The sequence below is a fragment of the Haemorhous mexicanus genome, chromosome Z, assembly GCF_027477595.1.
Source record: "Haemorhous mexicanus isolate bHaeMex1 chromosome Z, bHaeMex1.pri, whole genome shotgun sequence".
NCBI classification, from domain to species: Eukaryota; Metazoa; Chordata; class Aves; order Passeriformes; family Fringillidae; genus Haemorhous; species Haemorhous mexicanus.
The window spans coordinates 11,471,691-11,490,081 of record NC_082381.1 but is presented as its reverse complement, the minus strand read 5'-3'; the positions used below and the strand labels follow the sequence as shown (position 1 = coordinate 11,490,081).

The following is an 18,391-nucleotide window of genomic DNA, read 5'->3' as shown; positions in this document are numbered from 1 at the left end:
CCGGCCCGGGCCCGGCGCTGCTCGGGGCCGCCGCGGGGCCGCTCCGGCCCGGCGGGGGCGGCCGGGGGGCGGCCGGCTCCCCCGGGCTCGGGCTGGCCGGGCCGCTCCCCCCGGCCGGGCCCTGCGGGGTCCGGAGCCAGGCCGGGGGTCCCGCCCGGCGAAGAGGGGCCGGCGCCGGCCGCGGGGCTCTCGGCCTCGTCCGGCTCGTCCTCGGGGGCCGGCGGCGAGCGCCGCCGCAGCCAGGCCTGCCTGCAGCCGTGCACGGCGACGTGGACGAGGCCGTGGATGAGCGGCGCGGTGTAGTCGCCCAGGTAGCTCTGCAGCATGTGCGTGAGCTCGGCCCGGTCCGGGCCGCAGATGCACAGCGTGGCCAGCGCGATGGTCTCCACCTGCCGCGCCTCCCACCAGTGCGGGCCGTAGATGGTGTCCAGGCTGTGCCGCAGCCAGGGCCGCACGGGCTCCAGCAGATGCTCGTGCCCGTGCAGCAGCTCTGCCCACAGCTCCACCGGGAACTCCTCCTCGGCCTCCGGGCCCGCCGGCTCAGCCGCGGCGGGCGCTGCCCGCGGGGCGGCCGGCCCGGTGTGGACCAGGCGGAACAGGGCGCGGCGGGCCCAGCTGGCGGGCGCGGGCGGCGCTCCGGCCGGGCTCAGCAGGCACTGCAGGAAATCGTTGCGGCCCAGCACGGAGAAGCGGGCGCTGAGCACGGGGCTGGCGCACACCGGGCACGTGGCGCTGCCGGCCGTGTGGCGCAGCAGGCAGCCCAGGCAGAACTTGTGGCCGCAGGGCACGGCGGCCGTGTCGCCCTCCACGCTGTGGCACAGCGGGCAGTTCCAGTCCGTCTGCGTGGCCTTGCTGGCGGCCGGCGGCGCCGCGGGGAGATACAAGGACACGACGCTCCCCATGGCTGGCAGCGGCCGCTGTGCTGGGCCCGCTGCTGCACTTGGGGATCTCGAAGGTCTCCTCCAGCCTTGGTGATTCTGTGATTCTGTAGCGCTTCCAGAGCATGTCACGCGCTGTGGAATGGAGAGGGGCCGTGGGCACAGGCTGTCCTGGAGCATGCAGGGCAGGGAGAAAGGCCCAGGCCCCGGAGGACACCCTCCCTGCTCCGCAAGCCCCGCACTCCCTGTGGGGAACATCCCCGTGGGCTCACCTGCAGTGCTGTGAGTGCCACGGTGCCGGCTGCCCACGGCAGGGACACGGGCAGGGAATTCCCAGTGTCAGCCCACGGCTCCAGGAGACACCTGGCTGGACTCTCCAGGCCCTAGGGCCTCGCTTGGCAGCAGTCCAGGCTGGAGCCACGCTGGCCCTGCCAGTGCCAGGGACAGTCGGGGAGGGATGTGACATCACAGCACAGCCCCCAGTGGTGTCACAGTCAGATACTTGGTTTGTCACCCTCCACCAGCAGGTGACATCACAACGGGACACTGGTCCCCACAGCATCAGGGGAAGAAGGAAAATACTGATTGTGTTTAACTGTTGTGTTTCCATGGTGCTCTCAGCCACCTGCATCCATGTCTGTGTGTCCTGTCCCTAACCCTGGCCAAGGTCTCCCGTGAGGGGCAGCCCCGAACCCGCCCCCAGTCATGGCTTCACATGGAGACAGGGCTGGGTGTTCCAGTGTGAGCCATGGGGCTCCCCAAAGGCACCCAGAGCACTTTCAGCTCTCTGATCACACCCAGAAGGCACAGGCACCCTTCCTTCTGGGGATGCTCCTAAATCACAGAATCACAGCCTGAGCCAGGTTGGAAAAGACCTTTGGGACCATCAAGTCCCAGCTATGACCCAACACCTCTTCATCAAGTAAACCCTGGCTTTGTTAAACCCCTCCAGGGACAGTGACTCTGCACCTCCCTGGGCAGCCCATTCCAGTGCCCAGCCCTTCTTTCAGTGGAGAATTTTTTCCTGATGTCCAACCTGGCCTTCCCCTGGTGCAGCTCAGGCTGTGTCCTCTCGTTCTGTCCGTGCCACCTGGGAGCAGAGCCCGAGCCCCACCTGGGCACAGCCACCTTTCAGGAGCTGTAGAGGGTGAGGAGGTGTCCCCTGAGCCTCCTCTTGTCCAGGATAAACGCCCCAGCTCCCGCAGCTGCTCCTCACAGCACCTGTGCTGCAGAGCCCTCCCCAGCCTTGCTGCCCTTCTCTGGACACCTCCAGCCCCTCCATGGCCTTCCAAAACAGGGGGCCCAGGACTGGACACAGCACTCGAGGTGCTGCCCAAGCAGTGCTGACTGGAGGAAAAGAATCACTGCCCTGCTCCTGCTGGCCATGCCATTCCTGATCCAGGCCAGGAGCCACTGGCCTTCTTGGCCACCAGGGCACACTGCTGGCCAGCACCCCCAGGTCCCTCTGAGCCCGGTGTGAAGCCCAGCTCTCTTCTTTCCCCAGCTCACAGGTGGGACAGAGAGGAGCCAGAATGGCATGGGGGTGCACAGCCACTCGTTCCTGCCCCTCCCGTGCTGCCAGCCCAGCCTCGGCCTCACCTGGTGCTGCTCACTGTGCACTGCACAGCACTCAGGCTCCAGACAGAGCCACGGGGGCCTGGTGTGTGCCCAGGTGTTGCTTTCACATGACAGAGGTTTTGCACAGCAGCTCTGCACGCTGTAGCTCACGGTGCCAGGTGGGATTGGCCAGGTGAGCGTTGATTTCTGCCCTACCAAGGGAAAGGCCAGCACGGCAGCTGCAGTTACCTGGTGCTACTGTAAAGAAAGTTGAAAAGACACAACAAAGGAAGGTGGCAGTGTGCTTGCAAGATAAAAAACAGTATTTTGTGCCTGGTTATTACTTGTGCTGGAGGCACCCCAGGAACAGCCCACCCAAACCACCCTGGAAAAGGGTTAATGGTCATAAACAGCCAAGGACATTCTGATTTGCTGTAATGAGTACAGCTGTGACAGAATTTTAGACTTAGGAGAGACATTTGCCCCGTCAAAATTAAGCAATAGCTGTAGATGAAAAGACTACACCTGTCCCTTGAGAGAGGACAGGTACAGACTGTTATTTCACAGCATAGACCCAAGGTCAGGGTGGATAAACACATGTTTTCTGTCACTAAACTGGCTGTAAGCAATGCAGGAATGCCAACGTGATTCACACAAAGCTGGTGTTTTCCTCTCTTCTGTGGCATTAACCGCAGCACTCAGTCGTGTCAGTTACCAAACACAGACCAGTGTTTCCCCCAGCACAACTGCAAGCCAAGGAGAAAAACTGACATTATACATTTAACTTCCTACAAAGTACAACTTCTTTTCCCCTCTAAAAGTTATGAAAAATTTTTCCAAGAGAAATACAAAATAATCCATGGTACAACATTAGTTCCACTTATAAAGACATGAAGATCTTATTAATGTTTTCTGTAAGTCAGAGTACAAAACAGTATGAATACAGTAGAAGTTTTCTTTACATCATCAGTATGGTGACTTTTCAGGTGTAAATTTCAGCCTCCTCTTTCCAGAAGGGCTAAACTTCCAAACAGCAGTTTTTTTGAGTGTAAATTTGAGTAAGCCCTCCAAATGCTGACAACTTATGGAATGTGTACTCAGGAACACACTGCACAGTTGCCAAGTATATTACAACGTGTAAAAATACAAATAATTTAAGAGTGACGCTGCTAATCTCGAGTCTCTTTCAAACTGCTTTCAGTCCTTTATTTCTCTCTGGTGACCGCCCTCAGGCAGTGTCATGGCTCAGGAGAGGCAGAAGCGGCCGGTACCCCCGGAGCCTGGGCTCGGGCCGGCCCTGCAGAGCAGGAGGGCTCCGGGAGCTCCCTGCGGGCTCACACAGCCCCGGGCTGGCCACCAGCCCTCCAGCACGGCTCGCCGGCCCTGCTGGGCAGAGCTCCCCGGCGCTGCGGGCACGGCACGGGGCGTGTCGCGGTCTCTCAGTCGCTGTCGTACTCCTCGATCCTCAGTTCCTCCTCCTCCAGGAGGGCCTGGGCTGCCACGGGCTGGGGCTGGCTGCCGGGCAGGTCGCTGCCGCTGGACTGGCTGGAGGGGAGCTCCTCGGGGTCGCCGTCCCCGTGGGACAGCTCCGGCACGCCGGGGTCCTTGTCACCCAGAGCCTCCAGCTGCAGCCTGCGAAGCAGCGGGAGCAGCACCCTGAGCACGGCCCAGGCTGCTCCCAGGGCCCCGCAGAACCTCGCTGCCTCCGGCAGAGGCACTGCAGGCGCTGCTCAGGAACACGCCGTGCTCTCTAGCAGCACACCTGCACTTCTCTGTACTACTGAGCAGATGGAGAAGGATGGCAGTGCTGCCAGCAGGGCAGCACCCCTCGGATCACACATTGTGACACCCCACCAACTTATTAATGCAGATAAAAAATGTCAGTATCCACAGGTATGCTGCAGGGAAACTTAAAAGGCACGAGGAAGTTACAGGTAATTTGAGAAATGTCACACCTTGTGGCACAGACCAGGGGGATTACAAGAAATACACACCTTAGGGACACCCTCCTTCCTCCCTGACTAACAACAAAAGGGCTTTTAATGCAACAGCAGGGGAACAGGGTGGTTCCTGGAAATACAGCTTGGAAATTCACAGTTAAACTCAGCAGCAACACCAGGGACAAGGAGGAGATGCTCTGTCAGATGCCTTAACAAACTATATGCTAGTTAGGAGATGACAGTTTGTCTCACTGCAGCTGTGAAGTTGTTTCTTTGCTAAAGCCACACCAATTAAACACTTTTTAAATTCCAGGGGCATCACAGCCATAGAAGTCTAGCTGAGTCTCTGCTGGGGTCAATGGTGTCTCTGATTCAGAGGGCTCACAAGAGCTCCTTGTGCCATGTCACCTGAGGCTGCACACACAGCCTGTGAGGAGGGCACTGCAGCCCCACAGGGAACACCTGGGTTTCCAGCTGTTCCCTGCAGTCAGCAGCTACAGCCTGGCGAGAAACCACGCACTCTATGAAGCCTTACAGGCAGAACTTCTACCAGATGAAATCAGTGCAGCTGTCTAATTTCAGATTGAATAAACCTTTAAAAATACTTTGTCTTTGAATGTCACATGACAGACTTATGTAATTATAGGGTTCTTCCCCGTCATATATGACAGTCTCACTTTGTAACTGCAGACAGAAGTCCAGCTTACCTCCCAAAATGTCTTTTCAGTGGCAGCCTCCCCACGTCTTGGATAAAAGCAATCTGAGCTAAGAACAAAGAGCCACCAGTATCAGGCAGATCATAATGAACAGACAGCTGAGCATACCAGAAAATAAACACTGACCTTGGCTGAGTATTCCTGAATATATTTGAAATATTTTAGATACGAAAACATGGTGCATGTAACTTTTTCTCCCCCCAAACTGTTACAGCTTACCACAACATATATACAGATGGCCTACACACAAAATTCCAAATCCCTGACATTCACCCCCTGTGTATTTATCACGTAGAGCTGGTTTTCCACAGCTTACAAAATTCACTCATGCAGATGTCAAGGCCTAGTTATGACATGATGCTTTTTATTAGAAACAATTAACAACAGCATAAGTGACCCAGCTCTCTAAATACTAATTTTTGCATTATGTACCACACAAAGTAAATTTTTCTGCATTACCTATTTGCTAATGGATTATCTCAGATTTAGCTTTTTTTTTTTTTTAATGCACTGCAAACTTTTATTTTTGCTTTTTTTATCTGTGAAAGGCCTTTTTGAGCTGTTGTGTGTTGCTGTTACTGGAAAGGTGTAGGATCATAGTCACAGGAAAATGGATGTGTACTACATGAACCAGCCTAACTTTCTGGAACTAAAGAATGAGGTCATCTTTGTGGATAAAAAAGCTGATGCTGCAAGAAGAAAGGAGAGGCAGAAAAGTTGGTAACAGACAAAGGGGTGTCAGCCCCAGTAAAATGATGCTTACAGCTTCGAGCAATTGGATTAATAAAAAGATGTGTGCTGCCTTGTGGACAAAGCAGAGCTGCCAATCAAACAATGCATGGCTGTGTAGACCAAGACAAGAAGTGAATATAAACTATGTTTAGAGTTGAATGAATGGCTTTTGCTTGATTCACATTCAATCATGCAGAGTCCTTTGTCTTTTTAGAAGGGTATCAGTAAGCAAAGAAGATCTAGTCAATATTGGCAGCTGGGTTTCCAAAACTCTTCTCATGAAATCCTCCAGCAAATATGATCAAAGGCCTAAGTCTAGAGAGCACCTTAACCACTACAGTTTGCCCAAGCTACCAGGGCAGCTCTAATTTTGGCTGTGGTAGTGGAAGCATCCTTGGGCATCACCTACATAACATTTGCCAGGACAATGTTTTATGCTTAGGCAAAAACATAAACAGTATTGACCTTGTGGCTTATGAAATTTGCCAGAATGTTTCAACTGCAAAAAGAGTCCAAGATCAAGAGTTACCTTGATCCATCTTACCTTGGTTTCTCATTGGGTTTGCTAACATAGCAAGATAAGGCAGGAGCTCTGTCTGAAGGCACTCAGGTGGTAAACAGAAGCTTGAGAACAGAGATTTTGCAGCAATGCAATTTTCCTGATACTGTAAGAGGTAGGGGAAACACAAGTGAAAAACCTGGTAAAACATTAAAAATGTAGATGTTCTGTACCATAACACACAGACTTCCTTGCTGCCTGCTACAGGGAACTACTGAAAAATGAGACCAGATAAAGAAAAGGTAAGCAGTTACCATGCCAATCTTAAAAATGGTAGAATCCTTCAACTTTGCCTTTTACTGGGCATTAAAAAAAACCCAATCATATTCCTTGATTACACAATTCCCAGCCCAGCCAGGCCAATGCTTTTTGCCAATAAAAACATGCCAAGACCTGCTGTGTCTCCTGAGCAAGCTACTTCTGATAAACATATAAACCATAACAGCAAACATTTCTTACACTTATACAAGAGTTCAATGTGCTTCAAACTGCACAAAACCAGACTCAGTTCTAGAAATACTTAACAGTACTTAGTTGTCTCTCTATTAATTTAGGACTAAGACTCTCTCAGGAACATGACAGCTCGGACACAGGCATCAGACTTTGTCACTGGCCTCCAATTTATTTTTACATTAAAGGAGTGATGCAGACTGCTCTTCTAGCAAGTGCTTTATAGAACCAGATAATCTCAAAATAGGGTATTTGACAAGTTTAGCAAGTTAGTGATCACATTTGATCTATACTACTCAACAGTCACACCCTATGGGAAAAGGAAATAAGAAAAAAGCAAAATCAAGGATTTACCTTTTTGTTGATCAAAAACCACTGGGGTTTGTGGAAGGGTCGGAAGCCCATGCCCCCCTGCTGGTGGGCAAAGGCCCTGGAGGAGTTGGAGTGGATCACCCCCCGGGTAGCCACGGAGGCACTGTAGCTCTCCATCACCAGCCGTGCCTGAGAGAGAAACAGGGCCTTGGGTGAGCTCCAGGCAGCTCATCTGCACTGTGAGACACACAGTGGGACAGCACACACAGCTTTCTGGAGTTTAGACTACTGCAAAACTTGTGTTCAAGGCAACTTGTGTGAGAAAAAAGAAATAGCTTGATTCCTTCTTAGCAGAAACATATTCTACTCAAAAATACTTTGTAGAGTATCCTACAAACACTACAAAATAGTAAAATGCTGTGTAAAATGCTGACAGAAGCTGGACAAAACACTGGCTCTGCATCTCTTCTGCAGCTGATGTACTTTAGCATTTATAAACAATTCAAATCACTCACGCCCTCAGTTTGTAGCAAACTCCCAAAAACACAGTGCAAAGTCCAGAGGCTCAGTGTCAAAGTACTTAAAGACAAGTGTGTGTCTATACAAAGATGACACTTACACTCCAGTTACTGCAAAGGACATCAGCAGTGCTCAAATATTCACTGGCTCTCACTACATCATCTATGTCAGAAAAAAAGTCCACGTAGTTCTGGTGAAGGTATAGATTGAACATGCTTCCAGACATATGTGATTTCTCCACAATATCCTGTCAGGAAGAAGAAAAGTTTGGATTTTACAGGTGGATAAGGAGAAGGACCCTTGTACAAAAAGCTGTGATACATCTAGGTCAGGGAGCTGGAACACACAGCCTGTGCAGGGATGCCCAGACACAAGGGCCTGGTTTGCCTCAGTGCTCCCTCCCAGGTGAGTGATTCCCTAAGTCAGGCTGAAGGCCCACCAAGTGAGAGCAGTAAGGAGCCCCATGTGGCTGGGGATGTGAACCACTCCTGTGGGGCCCAGCTGAGCTCCTGGGACCACTGCAGCTGTACCTCAGGCTGGATGAGCAAGGTGTCGCGGCGCTGTCCGGACAGGTGGGCAGGCAGCTGAGGGCACTCTGCTTCTGACACTGCTTCTCCTGAAAAGGATTGCACAGGCTTTATGTTCACAAATGTTAGCAACTGTCAGCTCCACCAGCACTAAATACAGCCTTTTCCATTCCCAGAAAGCTCTGGGACAGGCACAGGTCCTTAATTATTATAGTCAATACTACACAGTCACCAACACACAATTCGCTGCATTAAGCTTCGTATAACAAACCTAACAAAGTAATTTTTGTATTCCCTCACCTCACTACTTCTCAGCTGGTTTTGGAGCCAGTACTGGGAATTACTACCAAAATGTGCCCAGCCAGTGGCATGAGGGACCCTGATGTAGCTGATTTTGTGCTCTGGTGACTGACCAAACATCCCAGACACAGCCCATCCAAAGCCTTACTTTAGCAACTCCAGCTAGTAGCAGCTGACATGCTTTGCCCACTGAAAGGGAGAGTAAGTCAAAGTTTTCTTACTTTTGCAATAAATAATTTTCCCCAGAGCATGGAAGAGAAAAATGGATGCATCCTTGCCACCAATCGCTTGTATCTCCTGGTCTTCTGAGGTATCACATTTACTTTTCTTTCTTACTTTGGATACTCCTGTTTCATCACTTTTTATTGTGGAGCTCTTCTTCTTCTTTGACCAAAATTCTTTCTCCAATGAGCAGCCTATTAATACAATAAAAAATAAAATCAAGACAGAGTACATGAATCTGCAGAAGTTTTCTATTGTGCTGCTGCTCATGTTCTGTGTGAACAGTACTAAGGAAAGGAACAGAACAGGCTGTATCAAGGGGAGCACTATGAGAAAACTCATTTATTAGGAACACAACCCAGGCACCTCAATAAGCATCATTCATTACTTCATTCCACTTCTGTCCCTTAAGCCACAGCTGAGGTACCAAGTACTTTTCTGAACAATGAACAGCTGTCTTTGAAAAAAACTTTCAGGCTTATCCCCTGTAGTTCTGACACATTCCCCACTTGACCACATTTAAATTTCATGTTTATAAAGCACAAATACAAGTATTTGTAAATTATATTTCAGTTGCATACTGCTATTTCAGTTGCATCCTGTTTCCCTATCAATTCTGTCTTCTACTGGAATTATCTCTACAATAACCTCCCTCCCTGAAGTATAAAGTGGCAAAGAAAATCTTTCATTTAGGTGATTCTTCCAACTGACTAGTATCTTCCACAAAGTTTTGAGCTTCATGAAATAAAACTCTTATTCTACTCTAAGTTAATAAACTTGAAATTTTTCACCCACAATTTCATTTTGTGGCATTTGAATGCTCCTTACTGAGCTAAGATAAATGATCCTTTAGGTATTTGTTTTCCTTTTCTCCCACAATTACCATGGATCTATTCTACCCATTAATAGTTACAAAATGAATGTATCAATGGTGCTCACATAGATACACACATGAAGAATCACACTTTATGTACATAAAAAGCAAATGCTGCACGCTCAGGAGACCAGCAAGGAGATGGGGAATCTCCCAGATTTGCACAGTATCACCCACCTCACTGAAACACCTGCACAGCTACAGATGTTCTGTTCAAACACCTTCTCACTGCTAGGGAAAATGTGAGAGGAGAATGCTCAGTGTGCTGTGACTCCAACAGTCCACACACCAGAAGCTCTGAAGCTCTGCCTTTATTTTCTCCCCAGCTCTAACTATCGTGGTTTTCAATTTCTAAGGTAACTTATTAAAAACTGCACAAACTGGTTATTTTAACATTATTTAGATTTTCTGGAGGATGTGTCCAGCACTGAGATGCTGTATGCTCTTCTCAGACATCACCAATCTAATATTCACTCATACTAATGGCACAATCACCCCACTGAGAGCAATCCTCTGTTTTTCTGATTCACACAGAACAATCCAAGCCTGGTACACCTGAAGACATCATCAGAATAATTGACCTTCAACATCTGCAGGTTAAATGTAGAAACGTTACTCTCTGCCTTGTGTAACATAACTAACACTGCCCAGCTAATTTCAATATACCCTCAACTCAAAGTAAACACTCCCTCTTGAAAAATGGGCTTGAAACTACCTTTAATCTTGTATTCCATGAGCACATTTGCTATTTGCAAAGCAAATGGGAGGAAAAAAATGTCTGACAGAAACAATACCATTACTAGCTCTACCACATATAGCAGAAGAGAATTGCTGAGTCTGTTTCCTTAGGCCTAAGTTTAATATAAATGATGTCACCATTTCACAGTGCTGAGAAGGAGCAACACACATCAGAGTGCAACTTTTAAAAATGCAACTCACATACACCAAGTCCTTAACAACTACTGACTTGCAAAAAGCTCATAAAATCAGCAGTTTAGGAAATGCAGAAACCAAGCAATCAAAGTATCCCTTTCAAACCAAGGCTGCATCATAGAAACTTGGAACAACAAACACCAACAGCAGAGATACCAGGAAGAAGAGGGGGCATTTAATCAAATCACATCAGCACATGCACACGTGTCATGGTTTAAGCCCAGCCTGCAGCAGCTGAGCCCCACTCACACCCCCACACAGCCTGTGTTTACTCCTGCTCCACAGAAGCGTGTCCAGAATGTTTCTGCAACTCACCCACCTGCGCTGCAGCTGTGAACAGAACATGTTTTCAGCAGAAATGGTCAAAGTATCACTTCACCTAACAAAACCTTCATTTTTACCTTTTGTAGAGGAAAACTGAAGGCTGTTTATTGCACTTCTTATGTCACCTGAACAACCTCTGCAAAGCAACTCCAGAGAAGTTCTATCAGGGGTGTAATTCTCTCTGCTCTACAAGGAAAAACAGCAATAGAAGAAACAGGGAAAACAGCAATATTGAAAGCAACAGAAGAGCAGGAAAAGGAGTATTTAAACATGTCTCTGGGAACCCACCCCTGACACACACCATGAACAGACACATGAGTACCCACCATGTGCTCAAACCACGGAATACTGCAAACTTTAAAAAACTTAATTTGTTTAAGCACACTGTCTCAATTTATATAACAATATTAAAGAGAAAAATGCACATAACTCTTTGCAAGGTGTCACTCAATACGATACTGCTTGTAATCAATACCATTCAGGAACAATATAAGATTTAGGTTCATGACCTCTTCTGGCCTCACTGGATACATGAAAGATTATATCTCTTCCTATTATTTGTTTCCTTTATATAGTTACTGTAATAAACAGAACAATTTTCAGAAGCAATTTTGTAGACTTGAACTACAGATCAAGTGAAACTGATCTTAAAACCAAGGTATCTTTCCAGCTTGTTCCTGCTTCTGTTGCTCTGGGGAAAAAGTTTTTTTAATCTGGGGAGATGTTGGGCTCTGCTATCAAAGATCAAATACACTAAGAAAAATAACATTTTAATATGGTCCTAGCCCTGCAGAGAAGTTAAGAGCTTTGACAACTTACCATACAGGCTTCTGCTGCAGCTATTCGATTGAGAACTTTCATCATATTTGTTGGTGCGACAGGCTTGAAACTGTTGAATTCAATAAAAACAAATTAATTAGTTTCTAACCTCTCAGTGATCTGCATCATGTTTTAATGAGGCAGAAGGTCTCACCTAATATTGCATATAGACAACTCCTCTACAATTTCAGCGGGGAACAGTGACCTCTGGTTGCTGTCTCCACTGAAGTTATCTGAGATTATAAAGACGAGGGGGCACCTACTCCTACGAACAAAACTCCTGCATAGCAGAACAACAAAAAGTGATTAATATCAAACTGCAGCTTTGCCAGTCGCTAAAGCTCACAATTAGCAACTCATTTGCCACTGACCTGAGGATTTCATGCAGGCTGCCAGGATCTCGGTAGAATTGGTTAGGAATGTCCTGTCCAAAGCAAAGAGCTGCTGTCATGACATTCAGATGTAAATACTCTCCTCCACAGACTGATCCTCATGGCAGACTACATTGCCACACATTTTTAACTCCTGGTTTGCTTGCTGTCAACTACATTTAAACACAGCTGACACTGGAGACAGTCAGAGGAGCAGCAGGGGGAAACAAACCCAACGCACAGTGTGTCTCATTAAGGAGAATGATCATCTACAAATAAATGTTTTCTCGCCGTCTCAGTTCCCTAGACACAGCCTTGGGTGATGACACTGCCTGAAGACAGGAGTTTCACCCAGAGGACAAACACTCCAGGAAGCAGCTCCCTTGGGGAAGAGGGCAGGAGCCATGTGAGATGTGACAGGACCTGCACCAGAAGGTGACTTTATAAAGACAAGTCTCATGAGACTCTGCTTCCTAAATTCTACAGAACATCGCATTACCTTACAGAATTTCTGTCTGCTTTGGTCTTGAAAGTTTACAGACAACCTGGCTACCAATTTCTAAAATTTCCCTTGGGAAATTGTTGGGAAAACAACTGAAAAGTTCAGAAAGAAATTGCTGTTGAAGCACACTTCTACACAAGTACAAATAAAGCCTTGTCCTGTACCTGCCCACAAACCCTCAGTTCGCACTGGTGCCCTGAACAACACCACCTGTGTAAAACCAGGGAGAAAGTGCTAAATTTCAGCTGTTCCTGCTTGTGTTCATTCTCAAGAGTCCCCTACACTCTCCTGCATCACTAAAGACCAGGAACAGTGGTGTGTTTGCCACTCTTCCTGTTTATACACATACATATTTCTAGAAATTAAATCATCCAGAAATGTGGGAATGACTTCTCAATATTGCTCTGCTTTTTGATACTCTGTTATGCATTTCTGTGCTGACACCAGACTCCTATTTCTGCCTCACTACTTGCTTCTGTGGCATAACTAACTACAGGTAGGACGTGGCCCTAGAGTGCTGCAGAGACACAAGCTGCAAGGAAGATCTCATCTGCAGTAAAGCAGGCTAACTTTGGGAAACACCAGTCCAGTATCTAAAGCCAGCCAGCATGACAATATTGCAACAAAAGGTACTGTTTTAAACACAACATTGCACACGTTTTCACTTACTTCAATAAGAATAAGCTTTTTATCATTTTCTGAGGACTCCCCAAGCATCTGAAGTTTGTTATACTTATTTGCTCTTAATAGAAAATCTTGAAAGAGAGCTGCTTGGGTCTGACTCGGAAACGTATGAAAATTTGAGTCTGAAAAAGAAAACTAATTAAAAATATGTATTCTATATTATACCAAGTAAAATATAAATACCCACATGAACTAATACCCACCCATGTTATTTTCTGACAGCAGCACTGAACAAGCCCTTTGGCAAACAGGTGACAAACACAGGAGAATTTTTAAAGGGTGAAATTCAACTGAGGATACAGACAGAGACACTTACCTGTTTTAATTTATTTGGTTCAGATTACATCCAGGCTATTACAGAGCTCTCTATACTGATTTGAACTGTCAATTATTTTGGACTAAACACTGTAAAATAACCTAAATCCCTTTCCAGATAAAAGCCACAGAAAGATTCTCATTAAACACTCAGGAATGGGCTTAGATGGATGCGGATCTGATTTCGTACGTGACAGACAGAAATGAAACAAAAATACAAGACAGAAAACCCACAAAAGTAACTGGAAGGGGAAATAAAAGGTTAAAAAGGCAAACCCCCAACATAGTTACCATGGCCAAGCATGCTCCTCAGTTCTTCCTTTGTGAAGTCTAAAGAGAGTGGATTGGTCCATTCTTGCACCTGAAGGCCAAGATCTCTGGCTAGAATTTGCAGGGTTGTAGTTTTTCCACAGCCAGGAGGGCCAGTCAGCAGCAAGACAGAGCCACCCTGACACAGAGACACAAAACATAATCACAGATGTGACAAATAAAGACTGACAGTTGGCTAAGGATGAATACTGGTGGAGCTTTTCCTGTTCTCTGGTAGTGATCCTCTCCCAGTGAAACCCAGCCACACATTTTCTGCTGTTAATTCACCTGCTGAGTACTCAGACAGAGAAAACCAGACCAGGACTCTGAGAGCCTTGTTCAGTTCCTAATGCCTCTGCCAAATAAATTGCATGTGACTGCCAACACAACAGACACTCACCTGAAGAACCAGCTCTGGAAAACACCAGGCAAGGCTGGCAATTTGTGTCTAAGAATGCCTCTTATCAATTGAGATTAAAAACATCCTCACCATCCTTACATCAGCTCAGTGCAACTGGAAATTTGTCATAAGACTTAAAAATCAACCTGGCAGATAAAATGCAGCTCCAAACACATACTGAAGAGTTGTGATTTATGACTGGATCCAGAAAACAGTATTTGTGAGCAAAATCAGAATCCATCTCTTAGGAGCATAAGCCCAAAATAAATGTACAAGCTGTCACCTACGTTCTTAGAGTATTTCTTACAATGCACAAGATACACAGTTGCTATCTCCCTCAGTTGATGTTTCTCTCTGAACCTGAAATTGCATCAAGCTCGTTTGTATGGTTTGATGCCTCCAGCTACAATTTTAGCAAGTTTACCTGCTTTGTCTGCCTCTGAAATATGTGTGCTTTTAACCAGGTTTCAACTTCCTCAATTTTCTTCTTTTGCACAGCAAGGTCATTCTGAAACAAGGTTAGAATATGTGAAAGTTATATATCAAACTCCTAGTTTCCAATGATGAAATTAAAGAACAGAATAAATGTTGGATAAAATATCAACAGACATGGTGTGTGCTCCAGTTACATGTGTGCCCTGCAGCAGCAATGCCACAGTTAAGGATGATCATCTCATCCTGTTTCCTCAAACAATCAGTTTTCCATTCCTTGCAGTCAGGAAATAATGAACTATTTATTATTCTTTAAGTGGTAACACTACAATTTTGTCTGTGTCAGGATACTTCATGGCTCTTGCTGGAGCTAGTCCTTCTAACTTTTTTTACTCTAATTCTGCAGAGGTTTTTGTAACTGCTGCAAATCCCACATTGCTGGGTTGCCCCAGTTCTTGGACTAGATGTGTCTGGAGTTCAGGAACAGGTCTGAGAGTTTACAAGTGACAGGAAACAGCACCTCCCGAGCAGCTTTCCAGCTCAGGAAGCCTGGGGGAACGTGTGTCTGCTACAGAGAGAGAGCTCTCTGGGGTCTGGCAGGCAGTGAATCCACCAGTGACCCAGCAGCCCTGTGCTCCACCAGCAGGGTGTGTTGGGAGGCTGGGGCAGAGGCACAGCCCGTGCTGGCCCAGCAGCAGCTCTCACACCTGGCTCTCAGGCCTGTATCTCTCCACCCACGGCAGCTCCTCCTGGGCCTGGCTGCGGCCGTGCTGGGCGCAGGGCGGATCCGCAGCTCCCGGCTTGGCTCTCTTCCTGGGAGGAGCTGTGGCTCGGCTCTTCTCCGCCCCGGGGCTCGGGGCTCTCGGCTGCTGCCCGCGTGCTCTGCCCGCGCCGCCCCTCCGCGGCCTCACGGCGGCGGCACAGGGGCCCGTGCTCCCGAGGAAGCCATCAAAGGGATGTGCCAGCCACTCTGCCACCTGCAGGAACACAAACCGCTGGGTAGGAACGCAGCGCCCTCCTGCCCTCAGCCGGGCACAGCTAGCTCTGGAAAACGGCACGTTTTGTCAATGTCTGGCAGTGCCCAAGGCCAGGATGGACACGGGGGCTGGGAGCAGCCCGGGACAGTGGGAGGCGACCCTGCCGTGGCAGGGGTGGGGCTGCGTGGGCTTTGGTCCTTCCAACTACAGCTGGTCTGGGGTTCCATGATTCTTCTGTATGAAAAAGAAAGCTGCATCATTGTACCAGGAGTATTCTGCAGCAAACTGGCAAATCAGAACAAGGTGAGAACTCCATGAACACACATCCAACCCAAAGAATTAAGAAATAATGGAAGAGCAGCGTCAGCTTACTCAGACCACTTTTATATGATGGTAATGTTCACACTCTCTGTGTAGTCTTCAGTATGTGGCACTTTTCCCCCTGCTTTTAAAAAATATTTACAATGCAAACATTTGTGCATCAAGGTTAGAAACATTTGGCAGAGGACAGTTATTGAGGCAGTACAGTGAAATCAGGGAGTGTTTGCTGCTCTGGGCAGCTTGGGCTGAACCAGAGCCCGTGCCAGGACAAGGAGCAGTGCTGGGCAGCAGCAGCAGGGTTTGAATCTGGATTAGAGGAACACCCCACTGGGCCAGGGAGGCAGGCTCAGCCCCAGTAACACCACGGGGGCCGTGGCAGCCCCTCGGTGTGGGGCAGCAGGCTGGGTGCCAACGCCCCACGGTGAACATGCGAGTGGCAGCACAGACACTGCCTCCCCAAAGGGCTGTGAAACCCTGAGCCAACACAGCAGAGAGCTGGCACACAGCACACCCAGAGCTGGCTGGAGCACGGGGTCTGCCTGCAAGGGGCTCACACAACTCCAGCAAGGCCCTGCTTCAAAGCCCCCTGGGACATGAAGGAGGGGCCTCATGCTGCTTTTGGGGTGAATAATGCTGAAACCAGGCTCCATCCCAAAGTTCCACATCCTCAGAGGGAGCTGAAGCTGTGGCAGAGCTGGACAAATCCCCAGAGAAGGAACAACCAAGTGACACCATGGAGAGCTCCTGCAGAGCTGCTGAGCTGGCCCAGCCTGGGCACATCTGACTGACAGGGCAGCACTTCAGACTGGAAAAGCCCCGTCCCAGATTTTAACAGCAGCACCTCCTGCTGCTTCCCTTCCTGGGGGGTGTGGGATTCCTGCTGCAGGGGGATGATGTGATCTGAGGGTCACTGCTGCAGAGCCATGGGCACACAGCCTGGCTGAGGAAGGTCACTCTCTGCTCTGTGGCTGTTTTTGCAGCTGTCACACAGCCACCCCAACACTCAGAGAAGCACCAAGGCTGGAAAATGCCTCCAAGAAGTAAAGGCCAGCCTTTCCTTCACATCCCCACTGCTCACATAATTCACATTTCAGCTGTGGCTGCACAGTGCACTAGAGCAGTGGCTATGGTGCCTGCACTGCATACTGAACAATTCTGGCTAAGATCTCTTTGTCTGATCATTATCAAACACATCTGTTTTGCAGCCCTAGTGCTGCAGGACGAGGCTCAGTGCACAGTCCTGTCCCACTGGCCAGCTCTGGGGCTGGCACCAGACCTGGCTGCACTCTCTGAGGGGCTGGGAAGCTGGGGTGTGGGGTGGATTATGGCAGGTTTTGGGGGTCTCTCCTCCTCACAATGTGACCGCCCTGGGCTGTGATGGGGCCCAGGCGCCACACCCCAAATCCCCTGGACTGGACCAGGGCTGGGACCCCAGGCCCCAAGGAGCCTCTGTGAGGCAGGGAACATTGTCAGAGGTGGTTCCTGCCACCCCAGGGGAGCAGGAGCCTGTGCAGATTCCTATCTGTCCTGAGTGAAAGGGAAAGGAAAGAGTCCACTTTGAAAGGAAAAGTCTGCTTCCCTCAGAGTTTATGACATGGCTGCTTCTCGGATGTTTTTCTGTGTGAGAGGCAGGTCGTGCACGGACCTCGTGCTCCCCACCCCACAGACTGCACCCTGAGGATCTGAGATTCCCTCCTGTGACTGAGAGTGCCCAGATCAACACCCTGTCCTGGAGCTCTCTTTCTCAGACATGTCCTTACATGTCTCACCGTGTCTATCCTGCTCTCTGCAGCACTGCTCACTGGCCTTAACATCTTCCAGCCCTGGTTTTAGCCCCCTCTCTGAGAGTTTGGAAAGCCGGGGGGTGTGGGGCAGTATACGGGAGGTTTTGGGGGTCCCTCTTGCACCTTGTGACTCAGCGGGAGCTTCTCTGACAAGCTGCGACTGTCCCTCGCCCCGTGCCCGGGACAGAGCGGCGGCCCTGGCACCGTTACTGCCAGACTCACCGCTTAGGGCCGAATTTCACAGTCACCCGCAACAACCCCACCAAACCGAATCTCTCTCAGCAAAAATCAGAACAACGCCTCCTGAAACAGGACAAATACAGAGCCCACGGAGGAACGACCGGGCCGCCGAGAGCCCCTTCCCCACACCCACCTCCGCCGGCCGTCCTGGGCCGCTGCCGGACATCCTCGGCCGGGGGAGCCCCCCGCCGGGCCCGGCCGGAGATCCAAGGCCAGGGGACTGGCTGCCCCGGGACTCGGAGTGCCTGGGTGCTCCGGGGGCAGGGCGAGCCCCGTGTGACTCCTCCCGGTGTCCCGGGCAGCTCCCGGCGCTGCGCTCTCAGTCCGGCCCGGCCGCGTCCCCTCACACGGCTCCCAGGGGTCCTTCCTCTCCGCCGGCTCTTAGCTGTCCTGG

The 18,391-nt window shown here is 49.3% G+C and overlaps 1 protein-coding gene across 2 annotated transcripts; it reads right to left on the bottom strand.

Annotated features, from left to right (window-relative positions):
• Window positions 1-3,309: 3,309 nt before the first annotated feature.
• On the bottom strand, window positions 3,310-18,372 carry RAD17 (RAD17 checkpoint clamp loader component). Of its 2 annotated transcripts, XM_059873735.1 has the most exons (16): window positions 18,131-18,372; window positions 15,383-15,652; window positions 14,668-14,751; window positions 13,826-13,982; window positions 13,205-13,341; window positions 12,034-12,086; window positions 11,817-11,942; window positions 11,663-11,732; window positions 10,921-11,029; window positions 8,712-8,906; window positions 8,194-8,279; window positions 7,764-7,910; window positions 7,187-7,333; window positions 6,368-6,488; window positions 5,083-5,140; window positions 3,310-4,067 (listed from the first exon to the last, which is right to left on the bottom strand). In XM_059873735.1, exons 1-16 carry the CDS (start codon window positions 18,161-18,163, stop codon window positions 3,875-3,877), a joined length of 1,986 nt encoding a protein of 661 aa, XP_059729718.1. In that variant the 5' UTR covers window positions 18,164-18,372; the 3' UTR covers window positions 3,310-3,874. The 2 variants fall into 2 exon arrangements, with proteins under 2 accessions (XP_059729718.1, XP_059729719.1); XM_059873736.1 differs by lacking the exons at window positions 14,668-14,751; window positions 15,383-15,652; window positions 18,131-18,372 and having other exon boundaries at window positions 13,205-13,354; window positions 13,826-13,962.
• Between the last annotated feature and the right edge of the window lie 19 nt (window positions 18,373-18,391).

What these genes read in the sequence shown, in the direction of transcription:
- RAD17 (XM_059873735.1), bottom strand. Translation starts at nt 18,163, where the DNA reads ATGTCCGGCAGCGGCCCAGGACGGCCGGCGGAG. An exon ending in TCAGTTTTCCTCTACAAAAG is followed by an intron (nt 8,907 to 10,920) that starts GTAAAAATGAAG and finishes TTGTATTAATAG; the next exon opens with GCTGCTCATTGGAGAAAGAA. An exon ending in TCCTTTGCAGTAACTGGAGT is followed by an intron (nt 7,334 to 7,763) that starts GTAAGTGTCATC and finishes TTTCTCTCTCAG; the next exon opens with GCACGGCTGGTGATGGAGAG.